Genomic DNA, 18617 nt, shown 5'->3' with positions numbered 1-18617 from the left:
CTGTAGGAAAGTCAGTATTTTCATCCTGATTTTATAGAGACAAGAGCTGAGTTCAGTGAGAGTGGGTGAGTAATTTAAAGGAGAAAGGCAGGGGTCTCCTGAGTGCTTCAGTCAGTTGAGTGTCTGACTCTTGATTTTGGCTCCAGTCATGATCCCAGGATCATGGGATCGAGCCCCTCATCAGGCTCCACACTGAGCATGGAGTCTGCTTGGGATTCTCTCTCTCCTCCTCTGCCCCTCTCCCCTGCTCACATTCTCTATCTCTCTCTCTCTCTCAAATAAAAAAATTAAAATGAAAAAATAATAATAATAAATTAAGAAGAAAGGGGCTGGTTAAGAAAAAGAGAATGGAGGGGCACCTGGCTGGTTCAGTCAGTAGAGCATGTGACTCTTGATCTCAGAGCTGTGAGTTCGAGCCCCACAATGGGTGTAGAGATTACTTAAAAATAAAAATCTTGGCAAACCATAAGAGAACAAACTGAGGGTTGATGGTGGGGGCGGGGAGTGGAAATGGGTGATGGGCACTGAGGAGGGAACTTGTTGGGATGAGCACTGGGTGTTGTAAGTGATGAATCATAGGAATCTATTCCCGAAGCCAAGAACACACTGTATATACTGTATGTTAGCTAACTTGACAATAAATTATATATTTTTTAAAAATCTTAATCTTGGCATGTTAAAAAAATATATGTACCTTGAAACCATATGGAGAAATAAAGATCTCAATAAAGGCAAATACACGAGCAATTACAAAAATAAATAATAAATAAATAAATCTTTTAAAACAATAGAAAGAGACAAAGAAGTCAAAGGAAAAATTGGTCATTCAACCAAAGAAACAAGTAGACCACGTCTGAGGTGTAAGATGAGATAAACAATAGTGTTGAATTAAAAAAAAATTATGAGAATAGGCACTAGTAATCTACAACTAATGCTTTAAAGCCAGGCTGTAGGGCATTTATAAAATTATATTCTTGGTATTATATAAAGTAAGCACAGTCTTGAAAAGGTTTCCCCACTCCTCTGGTGTCCCCCACCCATGTCTGTTCTAGCATCAGCCTCCTCTCCAAAGCCTCCTCTCTGAAGCTCCACCAGTCCCAGCCAAGCAGAAGACAGGGTTATTCTCCTAGGCTCACATCCTACCCTCACGGGTCGCCACAATTATCAAATCCTACCTGTGTTCCAGGCCTGTCCTGTAAGTTGCCCTGGGACTTCTTTAGAATATGTCTTTTTATCTTTGAATCCTCACTTCCGGGCACGGTATCAGAATATTACACTTTTAGAGTTGGTCATTTTAGCCACTATTTGCCCTTCCTTAAATAAGGTACTCATTATTCTAACATATATGTGCTTATATTTTAACCATATCACATGTCTGCCTCTGGCTGTGAGCTCTGAGGGCAAATCTACTTGATTTACTTCTGTCTTTATAACCCACAGCAAAGAAGCATAGTTGTTAATTGATGTACAGTAGACGCTTGTTTAATTGCAGTAAATCGAGCTCTTACGAATTCCTTGCTCACACACTAATTTGGCAAACATTCCTTCCGCTCTCTCCAGTTAGGTAAGGCGCCCTGGAGACACAAAGAGGAATGAACACAAGCCCTGCCCTCAGGGTGTTCACCGTCCACGTCTATCCACCCCCACACAAGCTACTAAAGTGCCGTGTGATCTGAAACTGCTGGGAAGGGAAGCTGGAGCAGAGAATCAGCACCACCACTGCCCATCACTTCCCATCGTCCTCATGTCTAACTGGCCCCCAAACAAGGTCATTGCATAAATTACCATAGGCACTATATCTTCCCATCAACCGAAACATTTATTCTAGCATAATAGTTAAAAACTTGAATGCTAGAGCCAGAATGCCTGGATTTAATCCCGACTCTCCCAGTTGTTATCTCTGTGATGATCAGATGATTAACACCCATAAAGTGCTCAGGACGGTACCTAGCATATAGAATTAGCTCACTTTGTTATGATTCCTTTTTACCATTGGACCCACCCTTCAGAGCTCTTTTTCCTTCAAATGTACGAATTGACTTCAAAACAGAACTTTTGGGAAAGAAGTAACAGAATGGTCATTTGCCTTTTCAAATCAGAAAGGCATACACTTCGGACTTCACTAGAATGAAAAGAAGTCTGAATATGAAACTTCGGTAGACACCGATGGGGTCATCTCCCCCTCACCCTCCTTGATTCTTCTCTGATAACACTCACAGCCCGCTCCCCGCCTCCAAGAGACCCAGACCCCCCCATATGGGCTGGAAGTCAAGATGGCTGGTCAGTGCGTGGGGGGGGGGGGGGGGGGGGGGGAGGGGAAAGGAAGAGAGAAGTGGGCTGCAGACCAAGAGGGGTCCAGGTGCTGAGTGGGTCCTGGCACCACTGTTTCTAAAGCCAGCTGCAAGCCTGGCTTTGCAATCTGGCAGACAGTGGGTCGTAATCATTGCTATAAAGTAACAAACAAACAGAAACAAATTTCTATATTCTAATAACTCCACATTTCAACAGGACATGAAAGTTAATTCTCTAAGAACTAAGATGGAAGGCATGAAAAAGTATGATTACAGATCTTTATCCAAAGCTATATTTATGACCCTTTAATCCATGAAAAAGAGCCTTCAATTATTAATGTGAAATCACAAAATACAGGCTGAGGTTGCGATCGGTCACCTCTATGATGAATCCGCCTCTCCCTTCTGAATGGTTAATGATTAGCAACAGCATCATACAGAAGGGAAAAAATAAACACTCGGCTGTCAACAGGAATTTTATTATACAACTTACATGAAGGTCATTAGTCTGCTTGCAAAACTCTTCATAATCCTGGTCAAAATCCATTTTCCTCTGGTCTAAGAAATTATATTCCTTTTTCTTTATGGTGGCAACAATACTCTGAAATGTTATGAAAGAAATAAGACATTGTCTCAACATTCTCGCAATACTCAATTAAATAGGGCCTTTAAATGTAGAACCTGTATAATCATCTTTCAAAAATCAACTTAAAAGGAGCCTTATTTCTTTAATTATTCACATGGCTTAATGCTTACCAGGGGCAATAGAATCTTGCCAAGTGCATTCAGAGAAATCATTTAGAAAGCATTTTCATGAGGTTCATGAGCATATTCCTGAAGAAAAATATAAAATAAAACCATAGCTGAAAAGCAGGAGAGGTGTTTTCTCTAAAAATTTCTCTGGGGTACCTGGGTGGCTCAGTCAGTTGAGCGTCTGACTTCAGTTCAGGTCATGATCTCATGGCTTGTACGTTCGAGCCCCACGTCTGGCTCTGTGCTGAGAGCTCAGAGCCTGGAGCCTGCTTTGAATTCTGTGGGTCTCTCTCTCTCTCTCTCTGCCCCTCCCCTGCTTGTGCTCTCTCTCTCTCTCTCTCTCTCTCTCTCTCTCTTTCTCAAAAATCAGTAAAAACATTAAAGAAAATTCCTTTTTAATTTCTTACTAATGATATCTGAATTTTTTTAAAAAGTCCAGAGTAGAATTATTAAAACATTTTTCACTGAAAAGTTTAAGTCTTCTCAGAAAATAAATAGCAGTAACAGAACACAACCAACCTAGGAAGAAAATAGTTGTAGCATCTACAGATGAAAAACTACCTTCTAAGCCTCACATGTCTTAAATAAAACATCAAACCGCAATCTGCCGTCTCAAGAATCTCCAGAATTAACTGCTTCCTCCTACCCTGCAAAGCTACAGTCTGTGACTATGAAAGTACAAATCAGGCAACTCGTCTCCTTGAGAATACTATTATCCTAAGTTTTGTTTGCTCAGAATAATGAGCTTTAATGCTCTATGATCATTCTTAACCAGGTACTAAGCCATTCTCAAACTCAGGTGCCCACATTGTTGACACAGGCATATAATTTTTATGAAGAAAGTTGGGCCTCCTTCCATCACCTCCTCTTCAAAGTCATTTCCATTTAAACATCAATTCACATCTCTCAATAGACAAGTGTATAAAATGCAGAACTCCTTGAATCAAGTTTACTAACTAAAACAACCTACTCTTTCATGCTGTATAACTACAAAATTAGCTCTATATAGACACTATATACATATGGTGCCATCCATCATGTTATGAGTATTGAAAAGCTGCATTACTACATTTTAATGTGGCAAAAAAGAAAGAAAAAGAAAGAAAGCAAGAAAGAAAGAAAAAAAGAAAGAAAGAAAGAAAGAAAAAAGAAAGAAACAAAGAAAGAAACAAAGAAACAAAGATTTGGGGTCCTTAGAAAATTCTTTTCTATGTTTGGATTTAATGGTCACTTAAGAGTATTAAGCTGACAAACATTAATCATGACCTTCAACCAACGAATCCAACTCAACCTAGTAAACCATTTACTTGACGGGTATTTATTGTGCACCTATTATATGCTAGTGAACTCTGAAAACACAGGAAGGAGCTGAAAAAACAAATGTCCCTGCCCTCAAAGAACGTCCAGCCTCGGTGCGGGACAGGGTCAGAATCTATGTAAAGCACAAGTAAATGGACAGGATAATTTCACACAGTGATAAAATGAGTAATGTGACATTGAGTGCTTGAAAAGAACAGAGATCAAGGAAAACCTAACCAAAAGGGTCATTTAAATGAAGATCTACAGGCCAAGAAAGAGTAGCCATGTGATGGTCCAGAGGCAGAACTTTCCAGGAAAAAAAGCTCTATAAGCCCCAAGGTGGACTGAACTGAAATGACCTGTGTCCAGAGAACATCAAAGGAGAAGAGAAGCAGATGAGGAGACAGGAGGGGTGGACAGGACCTTGATAGCTACACAAGGAACCTCAGTTTCACTTCCATGGTCACCATTTTGAGCTTCTAACACTGGTACTAACACACAAAAACCTCACTAGATGCTTTCATGCACCATCTACATTTTATCTCACTATCCTCTGGTATATCCATTTTAATCAGTATTTCACGTTAGATTTTCAGAACTATTTCTCTTCCCAGTATTTTTATCAGGTTAGAACAGTCTTTATCTGCATTTAGATGTATAGCTCAACTTCTCCTTCAAAAATAAACTTTGACATATGCTCCAAAGTTATTTTTTCATTAAGAATAGAAAATAAATAAATTCCAAGCTGAAAAGTAAATGAATATATTCGGTCTTTGTCTTGCAAAACTGTCGGTTTCAGATATAGATTATCCACCCTGCAGATAACACCCAACCCACCTAAAATGTTTCCTGCTATATAAAAAAGGTCTTTTCTCTTACTCTCCTAAAATCTGATCTACTCAGGAAATGAAAAAGATTCCTTATATTAAACTGTTAGAGTACAAAAACTAATGTGTGGCAGATTTTACGACTCTTTTCAAATTCAAGTACAAAAAAAAAAAAAAAATAGCTTTTAATATCACTGTCCCCAAACAAGAAAAACTTAACTATATCAAGACTAAGAATTCAAAACCCATTTTGTTCGGAAATTGTTTTTCAAAACTCTTCAAAACATTATTAGATCACTGTGCCTGCTTTAAAAACTAAGATTAGTTACACACCTACCCTTACAAGATAAAGCAGTTAAAAATCAAAATAATTAGAAACTGTTGGGCTAGGGGCGCCTGGGTGGCTCAGTCGGTTAAGCGTCCGACTTCGGCTCAGGTCATGATCTCGCGGTCCGTGAGTTCGAGCCCCGCGTCGGGCTCTGTGCGGACTGCTCAGAGCCTGGAGCCTGCTTCAGATTCTGTGTGTCCCTCTCTCTCTGCCCCTCCCCCACTCATGCTCTGTCTCTGTCTCAAAAATAAATAAACATTAAAAAAAATTAAAAAAAAAAAAGAAACTGTTGGGCTAAATTAAAATCTTTTATTTTGCTAAAATACGTCCCTTTTATTTTGCTAACATAGGTCCAAATAAAAAGATTAAATGCAGCCATGATCAGATGCACCCAGAACTCAGTGTCAGTTAGTGCCTGAAGCATAGTATATGTTTCATTAAATATTTCTTGCACGAATAAATGAAATAATAAGTTATATTTAAACATTTTTCTTGTGCTAATGAAAATGCTCTTACTAATGATGATTAATTTTAGACTATTGGTAAGTCATTCTCATAATCACATACCTGAGAAGAACATATTAGCACCATTACGCAATTCTCAAATAGATTTAATTTCTTTATTGTTCAAGGGTCATGAGCTTACATCTAACATTACAGATTATTTGAATCATTCTAAATATAAATACTTGTACGAGATATTAAAGTTTTAGTTACAGAAAAGGTAGGAAATTTAGTTTTAAAGGACAGAACCTCGGGGGCGCCTAGCTGGCTCAGTCAGTGGAGCGTGCAACTCTTGATCTTGGGGTTGTGAGTTCAAGTCCCACGTTGGGTATAGACGTTCCTTAAAAAAAAAATAAAATCTTTAAACAAAAATAAAGTACAAACCTGGTATTTAGTGACCATGTCTTCCAGCCCCTCAATTTTAGAATCTTGCAGGACTGAGTATGTCCTGAAGGTTGTAAAGATGTCAATTATCTTGGCAAGACGTCGGTGGAAAGTTTCAAATTTTCCAAAAATATACATCTCACTAAATTCAAATTGTTTCTCATTTGGATCTTGTTTAAGCTTTTGTTTTGTCTTGTGAAAGCAACACTGGTATTCCTTAAAATTAAAAACCAAAATATTAGAAAGGGAACATAACCCCGGCTATCAACCTTATTCTCTCACGTGGAAGAAGCTGTGAATTCAGGGTGGAACTTCAAACCCCGTCAGTGTCATGCCTTTGCATGTGCCCATTCTTCAGCTGGCAATGTCCTCATTTCCTAACTCCCAATCTAGCAAACTACTAATTATTCATGAGGCAACTCAAAGGCACAGCCTTTCCGCTTGATCCCACCGTGTTAGCATTAGCCTAACTCGGTGTCTAACTGCCAATTCATCCTCGAGAAACTAAAGAAACTACCTCATCTTTGCATTTCTGGGACTGAGTGTGGCATCAGGACATCACAGGGCTCCAAAACAGCAGAGTAAGTGCATAAATTTTGAGAGCAGATTTATTAACATTCAATTTTCTTCACAATAAAGAGTTACTCTTTTACAAAAAGAATTACTTTTCAGCAATCAACAATGATAATTGCTAAATGATTTAAGACGCATCAGCAAAAACCACATAAAAATAATAAAATATTATCTAAACGTGTTATTAAGCTGACCGTTACCTGCTTGAGTTTAATTGCAGATAATATCTTTTCCACAACAACATCTTGCGGCTGGCTCCAGATGGACGCAGTTCCATTGTTGGTAATGTAGGCTTTACATGCAGATATCATCTGATTCGTCACCTGGAATTTCCCAATAAAATGGTGCTAAGTACATAAAACAGCCATCACTCATAAACTGAACTGGAGGGTCCTTGACTCCTCTACCTCTCAGGGTGTGCAATCTGTGACCTTGACACTGGGTTTCTTTCTTTCCATCACAGCCATGATCCAGCACTAACACTTTTTTTGCCCCAGCTCTTTTTTTTTGCCCCAGCTCACTTATACAAAAGACAAACAAAAATTATCTATATTTCAGGTGTACAACACGATCCTTTATATTCATATGCAGAGTGAAATGATTACCATGATAAACACATGTACCACCTCACAGTTTACCACTGTGTGTGTGGTGTGTGTGTGTGTGTGTGTGTGTGTGTGTTGTGTGTGTGTGTTGAAAAGATGTCAGATCTGCTCTCTTACCAACTTTTGAGTACACAAGTATTATTAACTATGGTAGCTATGCTGTGCATTAGATTCCCCAGAACTTATTCATCTTATAACTGAGAGTTGCAGCATCTCCCTGTTGCCCACACTCCCCAGCTTCTGGCAACCACCCTTCTACTCTCTACTCCCATTTGTTCGTCTTTCTTCGATTCTAATATGTACTGTCAAAATCACTTGTGAAATCACAGAGTTGGAAGCGCTGTGGCCAATCAAAAATTCAGGCCCCCTGGTTTATGCAGGATGAACATCTCGACCAACCAGGAGAGAATTCACTTCCCTGTCTGAAAGCTGTTGAGAGTTCCCCCAGTCTCCTTAGGTAGGCTGCTCTAACATGTAACTCAGTCTCCAAGTGCCATGGAAAGGACTGTCCACCTGACCATTTCATGACACCAGGAGCTGTAGCAGAAATGCCAAAAGGAGAAGAGAATAGAGTCCAGCTGACATCTGTAACCACTAATATTTTATCCATTCCTCCAAACTGCAAAAAAAAAACTTCAGAATTTTCTTATGACTCTCTTATAATGTAAAAGGAAAATCAGATGACTATGTACGCATGGAATGGCAAGATGTCTGGGACGGGCAGTGCAAAGGCTGGAGGAGAGTGTGGAACAAGATGGGTGTCGTGCAGACAGAACCTGGGCGACAGGGACTTGGGGGTCTGGTGTATAATTCTCTGTCCTTTGTACCCATCTCAAAATTCCCATAATGAAAGCTTCTCCAAAATTAGATAAATGATGGCTTCACAATTTTGTTCAAAAACAAGCCTTGCGGATAATATGCATGAAGTCTGGAGCGATGATACAAATTGGCTTTGGAGGCTCCTTCTCAGGGAATATCCCTCACGACCCTCACATGTCCTTTTAACATGGGAGAAGTGGAGCAAGAATCCCATGGATTTCCCTCCTTTCTCTACCTGAACTGCCTGACTGAGAGCAGAGAAAAGGGAGCCTCCTGTCCAGTTCTCAGGCTGGACGTACCCCTTCCCAAGAAGAACCATGCCTCCTACTATGAGATCATTCACAACACAAGTCCTGATGAGGCAGAAATGCCTCTATTTTAGCACAACATTGAAAATTTTCACCTTGGTGATGAAAGTCATTTACTTCTTAGAGACTGTTCAAAATGGGGAAAGCAACAGGGCTCACCATAAACGCTTATGAGTTAGGACATACGGTTTAAACATCGTTATGTTTTTTGGCAGAATCATTATAATTGCTTTAGGATTACTGAAATGTTGCAAGTGGCTTTTATGACCATGATAACTGTTCTAATAACACCAAGTAAACAACTGTGGCATCAAATAAATTTGGAAAAGTGGCACATAAAATATAAAACAGGAGAAAGCCAGTTAAATATAGTTTTTCTTAATTAAAATTTACCCAAAAGGAATAAATAATGTGCTAAATAACATAGGGAAAGAAATTCCAAAAAGACTCTTTGTTAAAATTTTATTATATAAATAACACAATTATTGGGGTGCCTGGGTGGCTCAATCGGGTAAGTGTCCAACTTCGGCTCAGGTCATGATCTCGCAGTACATGAGTTCGAGCCCCGCATTGGGCTCTGTGCTGACAGCTCAGAGCCTGGAGCCTGCTTCGGATTCTGTGTGTCCCTCTCTCTCTGCCCCTCCCCCACTCATGCTCTGTCTCTCCCATTTCTCAAAAATGAATAAACATTTAAAAAAAATTTTTTAATTAAAAAAAATAGCCCAATTATTTATTATAATAATTATTTTGGGAAATAATGCTTTATGATTTGCAAGAATCAGCCTCACGAATACACTTAATTCTATATCTATTTACAGATTAAATTTTTTTTAATTGTAGGATACATAGACATTGAATTGTGCCCATATGGTAATTTCTAATGATCAAAAAATCAACATTGCAAAAAAATACACGTGACCATGGGATCTATGCTACGAACTTACCTTTACAAACAGAGACGTGATCTTCTCAGAGGTGTTATAGTAATGGGAAATACTATAGATCATTTTAATTGCATTTATAAGTGTAGGGATAGCATCAACCATGGATATCTAGAAGACACCACAAAAGTTTTCAGAGAAACAAATACCAAATTCAGCAAAATTCTGATAGTATAACCATTCAATCTTCATTAGAATAAAATTAGCTAAGAGATTTTCAGTTAAATTTTTAAAATATTATCTAACACTCTACATAGATGTATTTAAAGGTAATTTCATTTTTATTAGTCATATGCAGTTAATCAAATTTGTTTCAATGCAAGAAACATTAACTGTCTGTTAATGACAAGGTTAACATTAATTTTGTAATCAATAAAAGCAGGCACTCGCTAAAGTTAAAAGATAAAACACCAACTGATAACTTTTCCAACACCTCTTTGAGTATCATCCAGAATGTCAATTACAATACTCAATGGAAACCAGAATACGCAAAAAAGATTCTAAAATATAATATTGCATATCCATCTCAGAGAGATAGACAGATAGATACAGATAGATATATACATATGTACAGTTGACCCTTGAACGATGAGGGGCCAGGCACACCAATCCCCATGTAGTTGAAAATTCATGCACAACTTTTGACTGCCCCCCAAAACTTAACTACTAATAGCCTACTGTTGACTGGAAGTCTTACCGATAATATAAACAGTTGATTAATACATATTTTGTATGTTTTATGTATTATATACTATATTTTTACAATAAAGTAAGCTAGAGAAAAGAAAACGGTAAGAAAGATAAAATATACTTTCAGCAATATACTGTATTTTTTGGAAAAAAACCTCATGTGTAAGTGGACGTACGCCGTCCAAACCCATGTTGCTCAAGGGTCAACTGTATACATATAAAATTTTCTTGAGACCAAACTTTGATATTAATGAACCAAACTCCATGCTCGATTCCGCCAGTGCAAAAGGTTTATCAGCAGACTAAGCAAGTAGATTTCTTCAACTCACAGGGTCACTACTGTACAAGGGGTCACAGCATTTTTCAAGTGTGTACAAATATTTGACATTGTCCTTCGCTTCATTAGCTGCATCAGTGATTCGAATATCCAGCTCCCGCCAAGTCTAAGCACAAGACAGGAAAGCAATTTTTATGCAATTATTATAAAGGAACTTCCAATATAACAGCTGCTAACAGCCACCACAGGTCCGTTGTGTCAGACTTCCAGTTTATCCTGTGCATCTCACATAAAACTGAATCCACAGGAGTGAGGGGTATGGCCACGTTGGAGAGCAATTTCAATTTTTTGGCCGAATGTTTAAAGGTATCTCTTTAAGGCCTTCCCTTATAAAACCTACTCGCTAACTAGGACCGAGCATCAAGAGGGCAGCACCTCCATTTGAACCCACACTTTCTCTCCTCCACTGGCTCCTGGATCCATCGTGCCCCTCACTCCCATACTTTGTATGGTAAGAACCGAAGGAAGCCTCCAGCCCACAGCGAGCAAGAAACTGAATCCTGCAATGACCTCATGAGCAACCTGGAGGCAGATCCTCCCCCCAGGTGAGCCTCAGATGAACCAACACCCTGACTGTGACCTCAGGAGAGATCCTGAGTCAGAGGCACCCAGGTGAGTTGCCCCTAAATTCCTGACACACAGCACACAGACTGGGATGTAATATATGTTTGCTGTGTTACGTTGCTAAGTGTTAGGGTGATTTGTTACAGGGGGATATAAAACGAATATACTAGGGCTAATATATATATATATATCTCAAAGTAAGTTTTTGTTATTACAACTCCTGGTTAGTCTGATTTCAAAATATATACATAATCGTGATGTGAAGCTACATCTTACTTACATGCAATGCTCTCTAATAATACATATAACATACATGCACACCAGCCAACAAATACTCTTAATTCAAAGGCAATGTCCACAGTACCCAGAATTATAAAAGGGCAAGATTATCCAGCCTTCGAGTTTTTTCATCAAGGTATAACAACATTTCTCTGTTCCTAGTTACTCTATGACACGAAAATACACACAGAGAATTTCCATTCCCGTTTCATAAAGCAGAAAGAAATGGCTGACAACCTTCAGAAGTTTAGACCTAGCAGCAGCAAGCATTGCCAAGACAGCCTTCACATCCGGGCCTTTTAACTGATCCAAAAGGTAGTTAAATTTGGACAGTCTTTTCTTCCAGTGCTCCAACTCTGCTCGGGGCCCGAGGTCATCCGCTTCCTTCCGCAGCTGGTTGTTTTCGGCAAGGACCTGACAATGCACGGCAGAACTGTGAACCACTGAACGGGGCTGGCGGAATGAAAGTTATACACTGGGAAATCAATCAATTATGCTTTCTGAATCATGATATATTTGCATTCATTTGCATGCTTCAAGTGACAGCCTTTTACTTGTATCCACTTTTAAAACTTCAACAAAAATTTAGTGAACATGCTCAAATTGAAAACTACTTATTTAGAAAGTTCTAATGAACTTTTGGAGGACCTGACCTCAGAACATTTCCTTGACTCTTCACTTACCGTATACCCTTAGAGCAATATAACCTTGGAAAGTCTGCATGCTTTAAGTTGGTTAACTTTCATTGTTAACTGTTGGTTAATTTTCATTACTTTTTGACTAAATGTCTGCCGACACTTCGGATTTTTCTGAAAATGTTTTTTTAAGCTTTTTTTTTTTTTTTTAAAGTCTCGAGCTTCCTTTTAGAAGGCACACTGACTGGAAAACTCTTTGTACTTCTACAGAGATTCTCTGTAAAATACACCTTGAGAAAAAAAAAATTGACAAAGTGCAATCTTCTTGTTACATTAAGTATTTAAAGTTACTTGCTTTCCTCTCTTCAAATTTTTTACTATCTCTTCTTAACTAATGACCATAAATGAAAACCACACTGAACTCCTCACCTTTTTAGGGACTCATCAAATACTTAGGCAAATGGGAATGGCAAAAGATATACCGTCTTCCATTGACTAGTTCAGTAACGTAGCATCTGAAGCTGATGTTTGGTTTCTGAAAATTACCTGTTCTGTCTGTTTGATCCATACTCTCATACAAGCTTCTATTTTCTCCAGAGTCTCAGGGTTATGAGCTAGACTCAAGTAGTCTATCGGCTCCTTCAGGGTTTTCAGTTCAAATACGTCACACTTTTGAAGGCTCACCTAATTAAAATGAAAGTTAAACAATTAAGATGATGCTAATTTTATTTTTTAATGTTGATTTATTTATTTTGAAAGAGAGAGAGAGGAAGGGACAGAGAGAGAGGGAGAGAGAATCCCAAGCAGGTTCTGCACTGCCAGCATAGAGCCCGACACAGGGCTCGAACCCATGAACTGTGAGATCATGACCTGAGCTGAAATCAAGAGTTGGATGCTTAACCAACTGAGCCACCCAGGCACCCCATGATGATGCTAATTTTAAAACACACACACACACACACACACACACACACACACACACACACACGTAAACACACACTTCTGGTTCATCCCCGGGGTCAGAAGGATCTTAAAATTTTCTCTAAACTACCCTGTTCCCTGAAGAAAGATCTCTGAAAGCATAGTGTGATACATAATGCTTAGTCCTCCCTGTGAACTAGAGATGACTGAGGGCAGATTTGGGGTCATAAAACAGAAAGAGTGAACTAAAGAGAGAGAGTCATAATATCACAAATTTTGGGAATTAATAGGGAATTTAGAAATTAAAGAGTCAACTCACGAAACCAAAGAACATGGGGGAGCTTCAAGGTAATTGACCGGGGGAAGGGTAATTTCTAATGCATTACATTCTTTTTTTTGAAACTAACCAGATGAAAAGATTCTCCTGTCCTTAACCAATAGCATCCATATAGTTTGCAAGTTTAATGGCAAATACATGGATTCATTTCAGGGGAGGAAGGAGGAAGAGGATAGAGAAGGAGACGTGTTGGATTTTGACTTGACAAAGAAACTCAGCACATTTTTGCACACAGATAAATGGACCTCAATATTTGCTCAGGACATTTTCTCCTGGGAAAGTGCACCTGGCATTGTGAATGCCTAAATTCAGGTTTCAGGCCAATCCCACTTTAGCAACAACAGAGCTAGTACGTTTCTCTCAACTGGTTCAGAACCAGCAGGAAGGGGCGTGGTTATTTGTCATCCTCAAAGGCCCATACGGTCAAGGAGCCACAACACAAGGCCCAGGCCCTAAGGGCTTCTTGGTAACTGAGGTAAAACCAAAGAGTTCACTAGGAGATGTGGCAGGTGAATGGTGCAGGCTGGGAGTGAAGGGCACCAGATGCTGAGTTCAGACCAGCAGATAGAAGACTATAGGGCGAGTCAGAGCACCTGCTACGAGGGTCTGCTGCAAGGGGACCCTGTAACCCCTGGATGGCCCCCTCAAGGTTTCTCATTTCCTTCACTTGGCTTCCTAATAAAGCCCTGCCAGCTCTAACCTTACCTGATGGCCTCTGGCCCTGATGGCCTCTAACCTTACCTGATGGCTCCCATGCCCACCGCTGCTCTATGGGGCTATGTCCCATCTACATGGAGCTCAGAGACACCATCCTCCCAGAACCTAGCCTCCCCACTCTGTTTTTCACTTTGCTACCCTCCGACGGGGCTCTGAAAACCCACCAGGGCGGGCACATGCCTCTGCTCCCCTGTGCCCTTGCTCACACTGCCCCCAGCCTGGAGGAACCTCCCAGCATGCCGCCACCCCTCCCCCCACCACACTGCATCTTCCACCTGCCACTTCTGGAGCCATCTTTGGTTTTACAGGGGAGGGCTCTGCTCTCCATGAAGCGGCACTACCTCCCTTCTATGTGGAGATCCATCCACTTTTTTTAATACCTAGACCACAATATGACGTGGGACCATATGAAAGCACTGCTTTTTCAAGTAGAACAACAATCTAACTTGCTTCAGCTTGCGGTTTAGTATATAGGCCTGCATCAGAGTTCACTACACATAGAACTCAGATATTAGTCGGAATCAACCCGCTCCCATCTGGATGAAAGTTACTCCACTCCCCTATTCCATATCCTCTAGAAAGCCTGATGTCTCTCGCCCAATATCCCAATAGGTCCCAATGCTTCTCAGTCTCCTCTGGAGAGGAGTGAGTAACACACTGTCATTGGTATCACAGGCTACATCTCTGTCTCCCATTCGTGCCTGATCGGGGCTATGGCCATCACGGTCTTGCATCCACCACCGTCTGCCCCAAGTAATGTGTAACACGGGCTTCCAGTAGATTGCACACATTTTAAGGAAGCTAAATCTCACATTTGCCAAACTTATTCTTAAAGGCCCTTTTGGTCACAGGCTTAACCGCAGGACCCAACCCACTCCCTCCAGATACGTCAACTGCTCTCTCCTTCTCTCTCATCTTCAGGATTTCCTCCATCCCTACCCATCACCCACCACCCAGCCCCCCCCCCCACACACACACACACGCGTGGGCACACACTCTCCACACTCTCTGGGTCCAGATTCCTTTCCTTCTAGGACAAACAGTGATGCCACAAGCATTTCATACACTTCTCTTTGCAGTCAAGCATGCGACGTGACTGAATGAAACCCTCCATCGTGGCCGACACTTCCGATGCATTAATCGCTCCAAACCGTAAGAATCTACATCTAGCTACCCCCACCACCTCTGGGAGGGGCAATAAAAATGCCCATAAAATTTTTTCAAGATTTGCCAGGCAGAGGAATTAAGACCATCCAACAGAAGCATTACACACTTACATGTTGATTTGTCCACCATCTGATAACTTTTGAGGAAGAACTTATTCATTCTTACCTTCTCCTTCAAACTCTCCTGTGCGCCCGACAGGACGCCCACAAAGCCTTCCAGAGAGCTCAAGAACTCCTGCCGAATGCTGGATGCTTCCTGAAGACCCTCGAGCTCACCCCAGCCATGGCTCGTGGCCCTGAGAGCGGGAATGAAGATGTCCGACAGCAAATGCCTCACGCTGTTGAGCAGGCCCCCATCCGCGGTATCTAACATATTAAAGCTCACCTCCTGGAACACAGGAGATTCCCTGCTGTAAAAATTATCTGCAATTGCAACATAGCTACTAAGTCATTTCTGAATGCTGCTCATTAACCAAATATCCCGCGTCGGTCAATAAAGACCAACCAAATGAGAAAAGCAAAACTGCTTACTCGGAACTTGCTATAGCAAGAGTCGGCCACCGTCACCCGCATTTCAGAAGACACTTAAAAGCAGGCCGGGGAGCGGGAAAGCTTTCTAGTGGAGGAAAGAGAAGCTTTCAGGCATGTCCTGATTGGAGGCTGCTGGTGTGGGGGACCTGGAGGCAGCCCCTAGAAGTGGGGCATCCTGTGTGATCCGCGAGGGGTGCATATTTGGCTTTCTCCGGCCCCAGGGAAATAGGCTGGGGGCACGGACAAAAATTAGGGAGGCCGACAGTCACGAACCAAATGCTGGCACTACTGGCCTATTTGTCACAGCAACTCTTGTGTGGCTTCCCCACAGGCTTCCTGTGAGTCTGACAGTACAGGCTGGCTCCCTGGATTGTTTCCTAGATAAGGGGGTTGGCTCCCTGAACAGGTTGCTGCCAGTTACAGGTCAAAATTCTGCTTTACGTGTGGTCTGGCCTTTGTTTGTATGTTCAGTCTCTCAATCCAGTAAATTATTTTTTGATGCCCTGGTTAAGACCTAAGCTTTATACTATTCTAAATCGCAATCATCAAAATAAAGACCTGAAATAAACAGAACATGACACGCCTACCAGTTTATTTGCTCCAAGCAGATAATGCCCCCATCGAGGGCAGAGGAGACATGCACTTTATTTTGCACATACACAAAACAATTATATATCCATTATTACAAACCTTACTTTAAATGTATGAAATTTGCCATTAAGTAAATAATGTACGGGCCATTATTTTTTAAAGGAAAGACTTCGCTGTATCACACACACACACACACACACACACACACACACACACACACCACATGCATGCAAATACATATACATAATGTTATATAAATTTTTGTTAACTGAATATTAAGTCCTATAACTCAACAGATTTAAAGGAGATGTCTTGTTTGCTATGAATGCTTTTAGAAATACTTCTTTGAAAGTAGTTTTAGATAGTTAATGAAAACAGTGCTTACCTCTATAGGGAAGGATTTTTTTTTTTTGTAGAATTTACATGATTTTGGGTCATTTGGGGTAAAGGATTACTCCAGCCCCTTACCCTATGGATGTTCTCAGGAGTGATGGCTCTGGAAGGGTCAGTCCTGATGAAGAACACACATACTCCAGTAAGAGCCACATCTTTTCCCTCGGTCACAAACACCTTAGGTTTTTTAATCTTTTCAGAAAGAGAAGTCACTCCCCCTGGAGAGCCAAGTTGTCCTACAAATGCAAAAGAATTTTAGTTTCACAAATGCTACTTACGGTCCATATGGTTGTCTCTTGGAATGAGTTTCCTTGTTAAAATAGTGTCGCGTTGACTCATCCATGTGCCCTGGAAGGTCTGCTGCCTGGACAATCTCTAGCCTGAGCCCTGAAGGGATCTAAAAGGAGGTGACTGTTTCCAGATCACAGGTTCATTTCAAAAAAGTGTTGCTCCAGCAAAAAACAGAAATGAGGGGCGGCTGGGGAGCTCAGTCAGTTAAGTGTCAGACTTCAACTCAGGTCAAGATCTCCCAGTTTGTGAGTTTGAGCCCCACGTCGGGCTCTGTGCTGACAGCTCAGAGCCTGGAACCTGCTTCGGATTCTGTGTCTCTCTCTCTCTGCCCCTTCCCTGCTCACACTCTCTCTCTCTCTCTCTCTCTCTCTCAAAAATAAATAAACATTAAACACACACATACATACACACAGGAATGAGAGGCACAGGAATGAGAGAGTTTGGTCCAAAGCAGATTCTTGCTGGAGCTACAATAGTCATTTTCATCCACAACAGGCCACAAAAGAGGCAAGGAGGAGGGGCAAAGAGGGAGACAGTACCTGTTGCATGTGCTGGGTGTCAGCTCCTCTGCTTGGTACCTTGTCTACATTATTAAAGTCACTACAACCTTAAAGGCAGCGGTGGCCTGTCCCATGTCACAGCCAACAGGTGGTAAGAGTTGAGATCAAAAAACTAGCTTTGACTATAGAACTCCAGACCCCTGCAGCCCCCTCGGTATCGTGCTAGAGTCAGGACACTGTAGAGCCAGGAGAGCAACGGGATGAAGGGCGTGGGCTCTAGAGTCAGACCCCCAAGGCGTGAGTCTCCTCCGCTGCACTTCATGGCCATGTGACCTTGGGAAAGATACCGAGTCTTTCTTGTGCCTCAGTCTTCTCATCTGAAAAATTCGAATAATATCCCTAGAAGCTAGCATCTGCAATTGTTGTGAGGATTAAATGAGTTAATACATGTGAAGCCCTTAGAAAAGCACATAAAAACACTAGGCCACTAAGCATTACCATTATTATTATTTGAAGCATGCAGCTCATTGAGTGGCCGTCGAAGCATGCAGCTCATTGAGTGGACCATTTACGCACACAGAGAGAGCCAGTGCCCTTGTCCGCCCATGGAAGTTGGAGCTCTCCAAGCAGATCGGTAGCTCAAGCAAGGTTATCAGGGGCGGGAGCACAGTGCCAAGGGAGGGACCTGGGGAAGAACGTGGACTGCAAGCTGAATCCTGAAACCCTGCAATTAGAACCTCTTGGAGGAACCTCCCCCCCACGCAACCAAGTTCTGCCCCCACGGTGCCGGGCTAGAGACTGGTGCTGGGGTTTTGGCAGCGAACCCGCCCAATAAAGATAACCAGCAGATATGCCTCACCGGGAGGACAACACGTCACCGCGGGATGTGCAGCGAATGCTCCCAGTGCCCACCCAGTGCCCACAAGAGCAAGGGCCTGGGGAATCAAGGTCAGCCAACTTGTGACAGTGCCAGTGCTGCTCGAGTAAAAGCTTTCCTGCCACCTCGTCCCTCTTGTGCCTGCCCTACCTCAAG

General features: G+C 41.5%; 1 protein-coding gene across 1 annotated transcript in view; it reads right to left on the bottom strand.

Moving 5' to 3' along the window:
- Positions 1-18617, bottom strand: part of DNAH5 (dynein axonemal heavy chain 5) — a 286976-nt gene that overhangs the window by 200453 nt on the left and 67906 nt on the right. Inside the window, 9 exon segments of the mRNA XM_045441848.1 lie at positions 2785-2892; positions 6387-6602; positions 7160-7282; positions 9636-9743; positions 10652-10765; positions 11740-11916; positions 12684-12821; positions 15445-15666; positions 16869-17029. Coding sequence (XP_045297804.1) covers positions 2785-2892; positions 6387-6602; positions 7160-7282; positions 9636-9743; positions 10652-10765; positions 11740-11916; positions 12684-12821; positions 15445-15666; positions 16869-17029 — 1367 coding nt within the window.

This window comes from Leopardus geoffroyi, chromosome A1, assembly GCF_018350155.1.
Source record: "Leopardus geoffroyi isolate Oge1 chromosome A1, O.geoffroyi_Oge1_pat1.0, whole genome shotgun sequence".
In the NCBI taxonomy this organism is placed as follows: Eukaryota; Metazoa; Chordata; class Mammalia; order Carnivora; family Felidae; genus Leopardus; species Leopardus geoffroyi.
The sequence above is the reverse complement of the archived record's forward strand: the minus strand, read 5'-3'. Positions and strand labels throughout refer to the sequence as shown.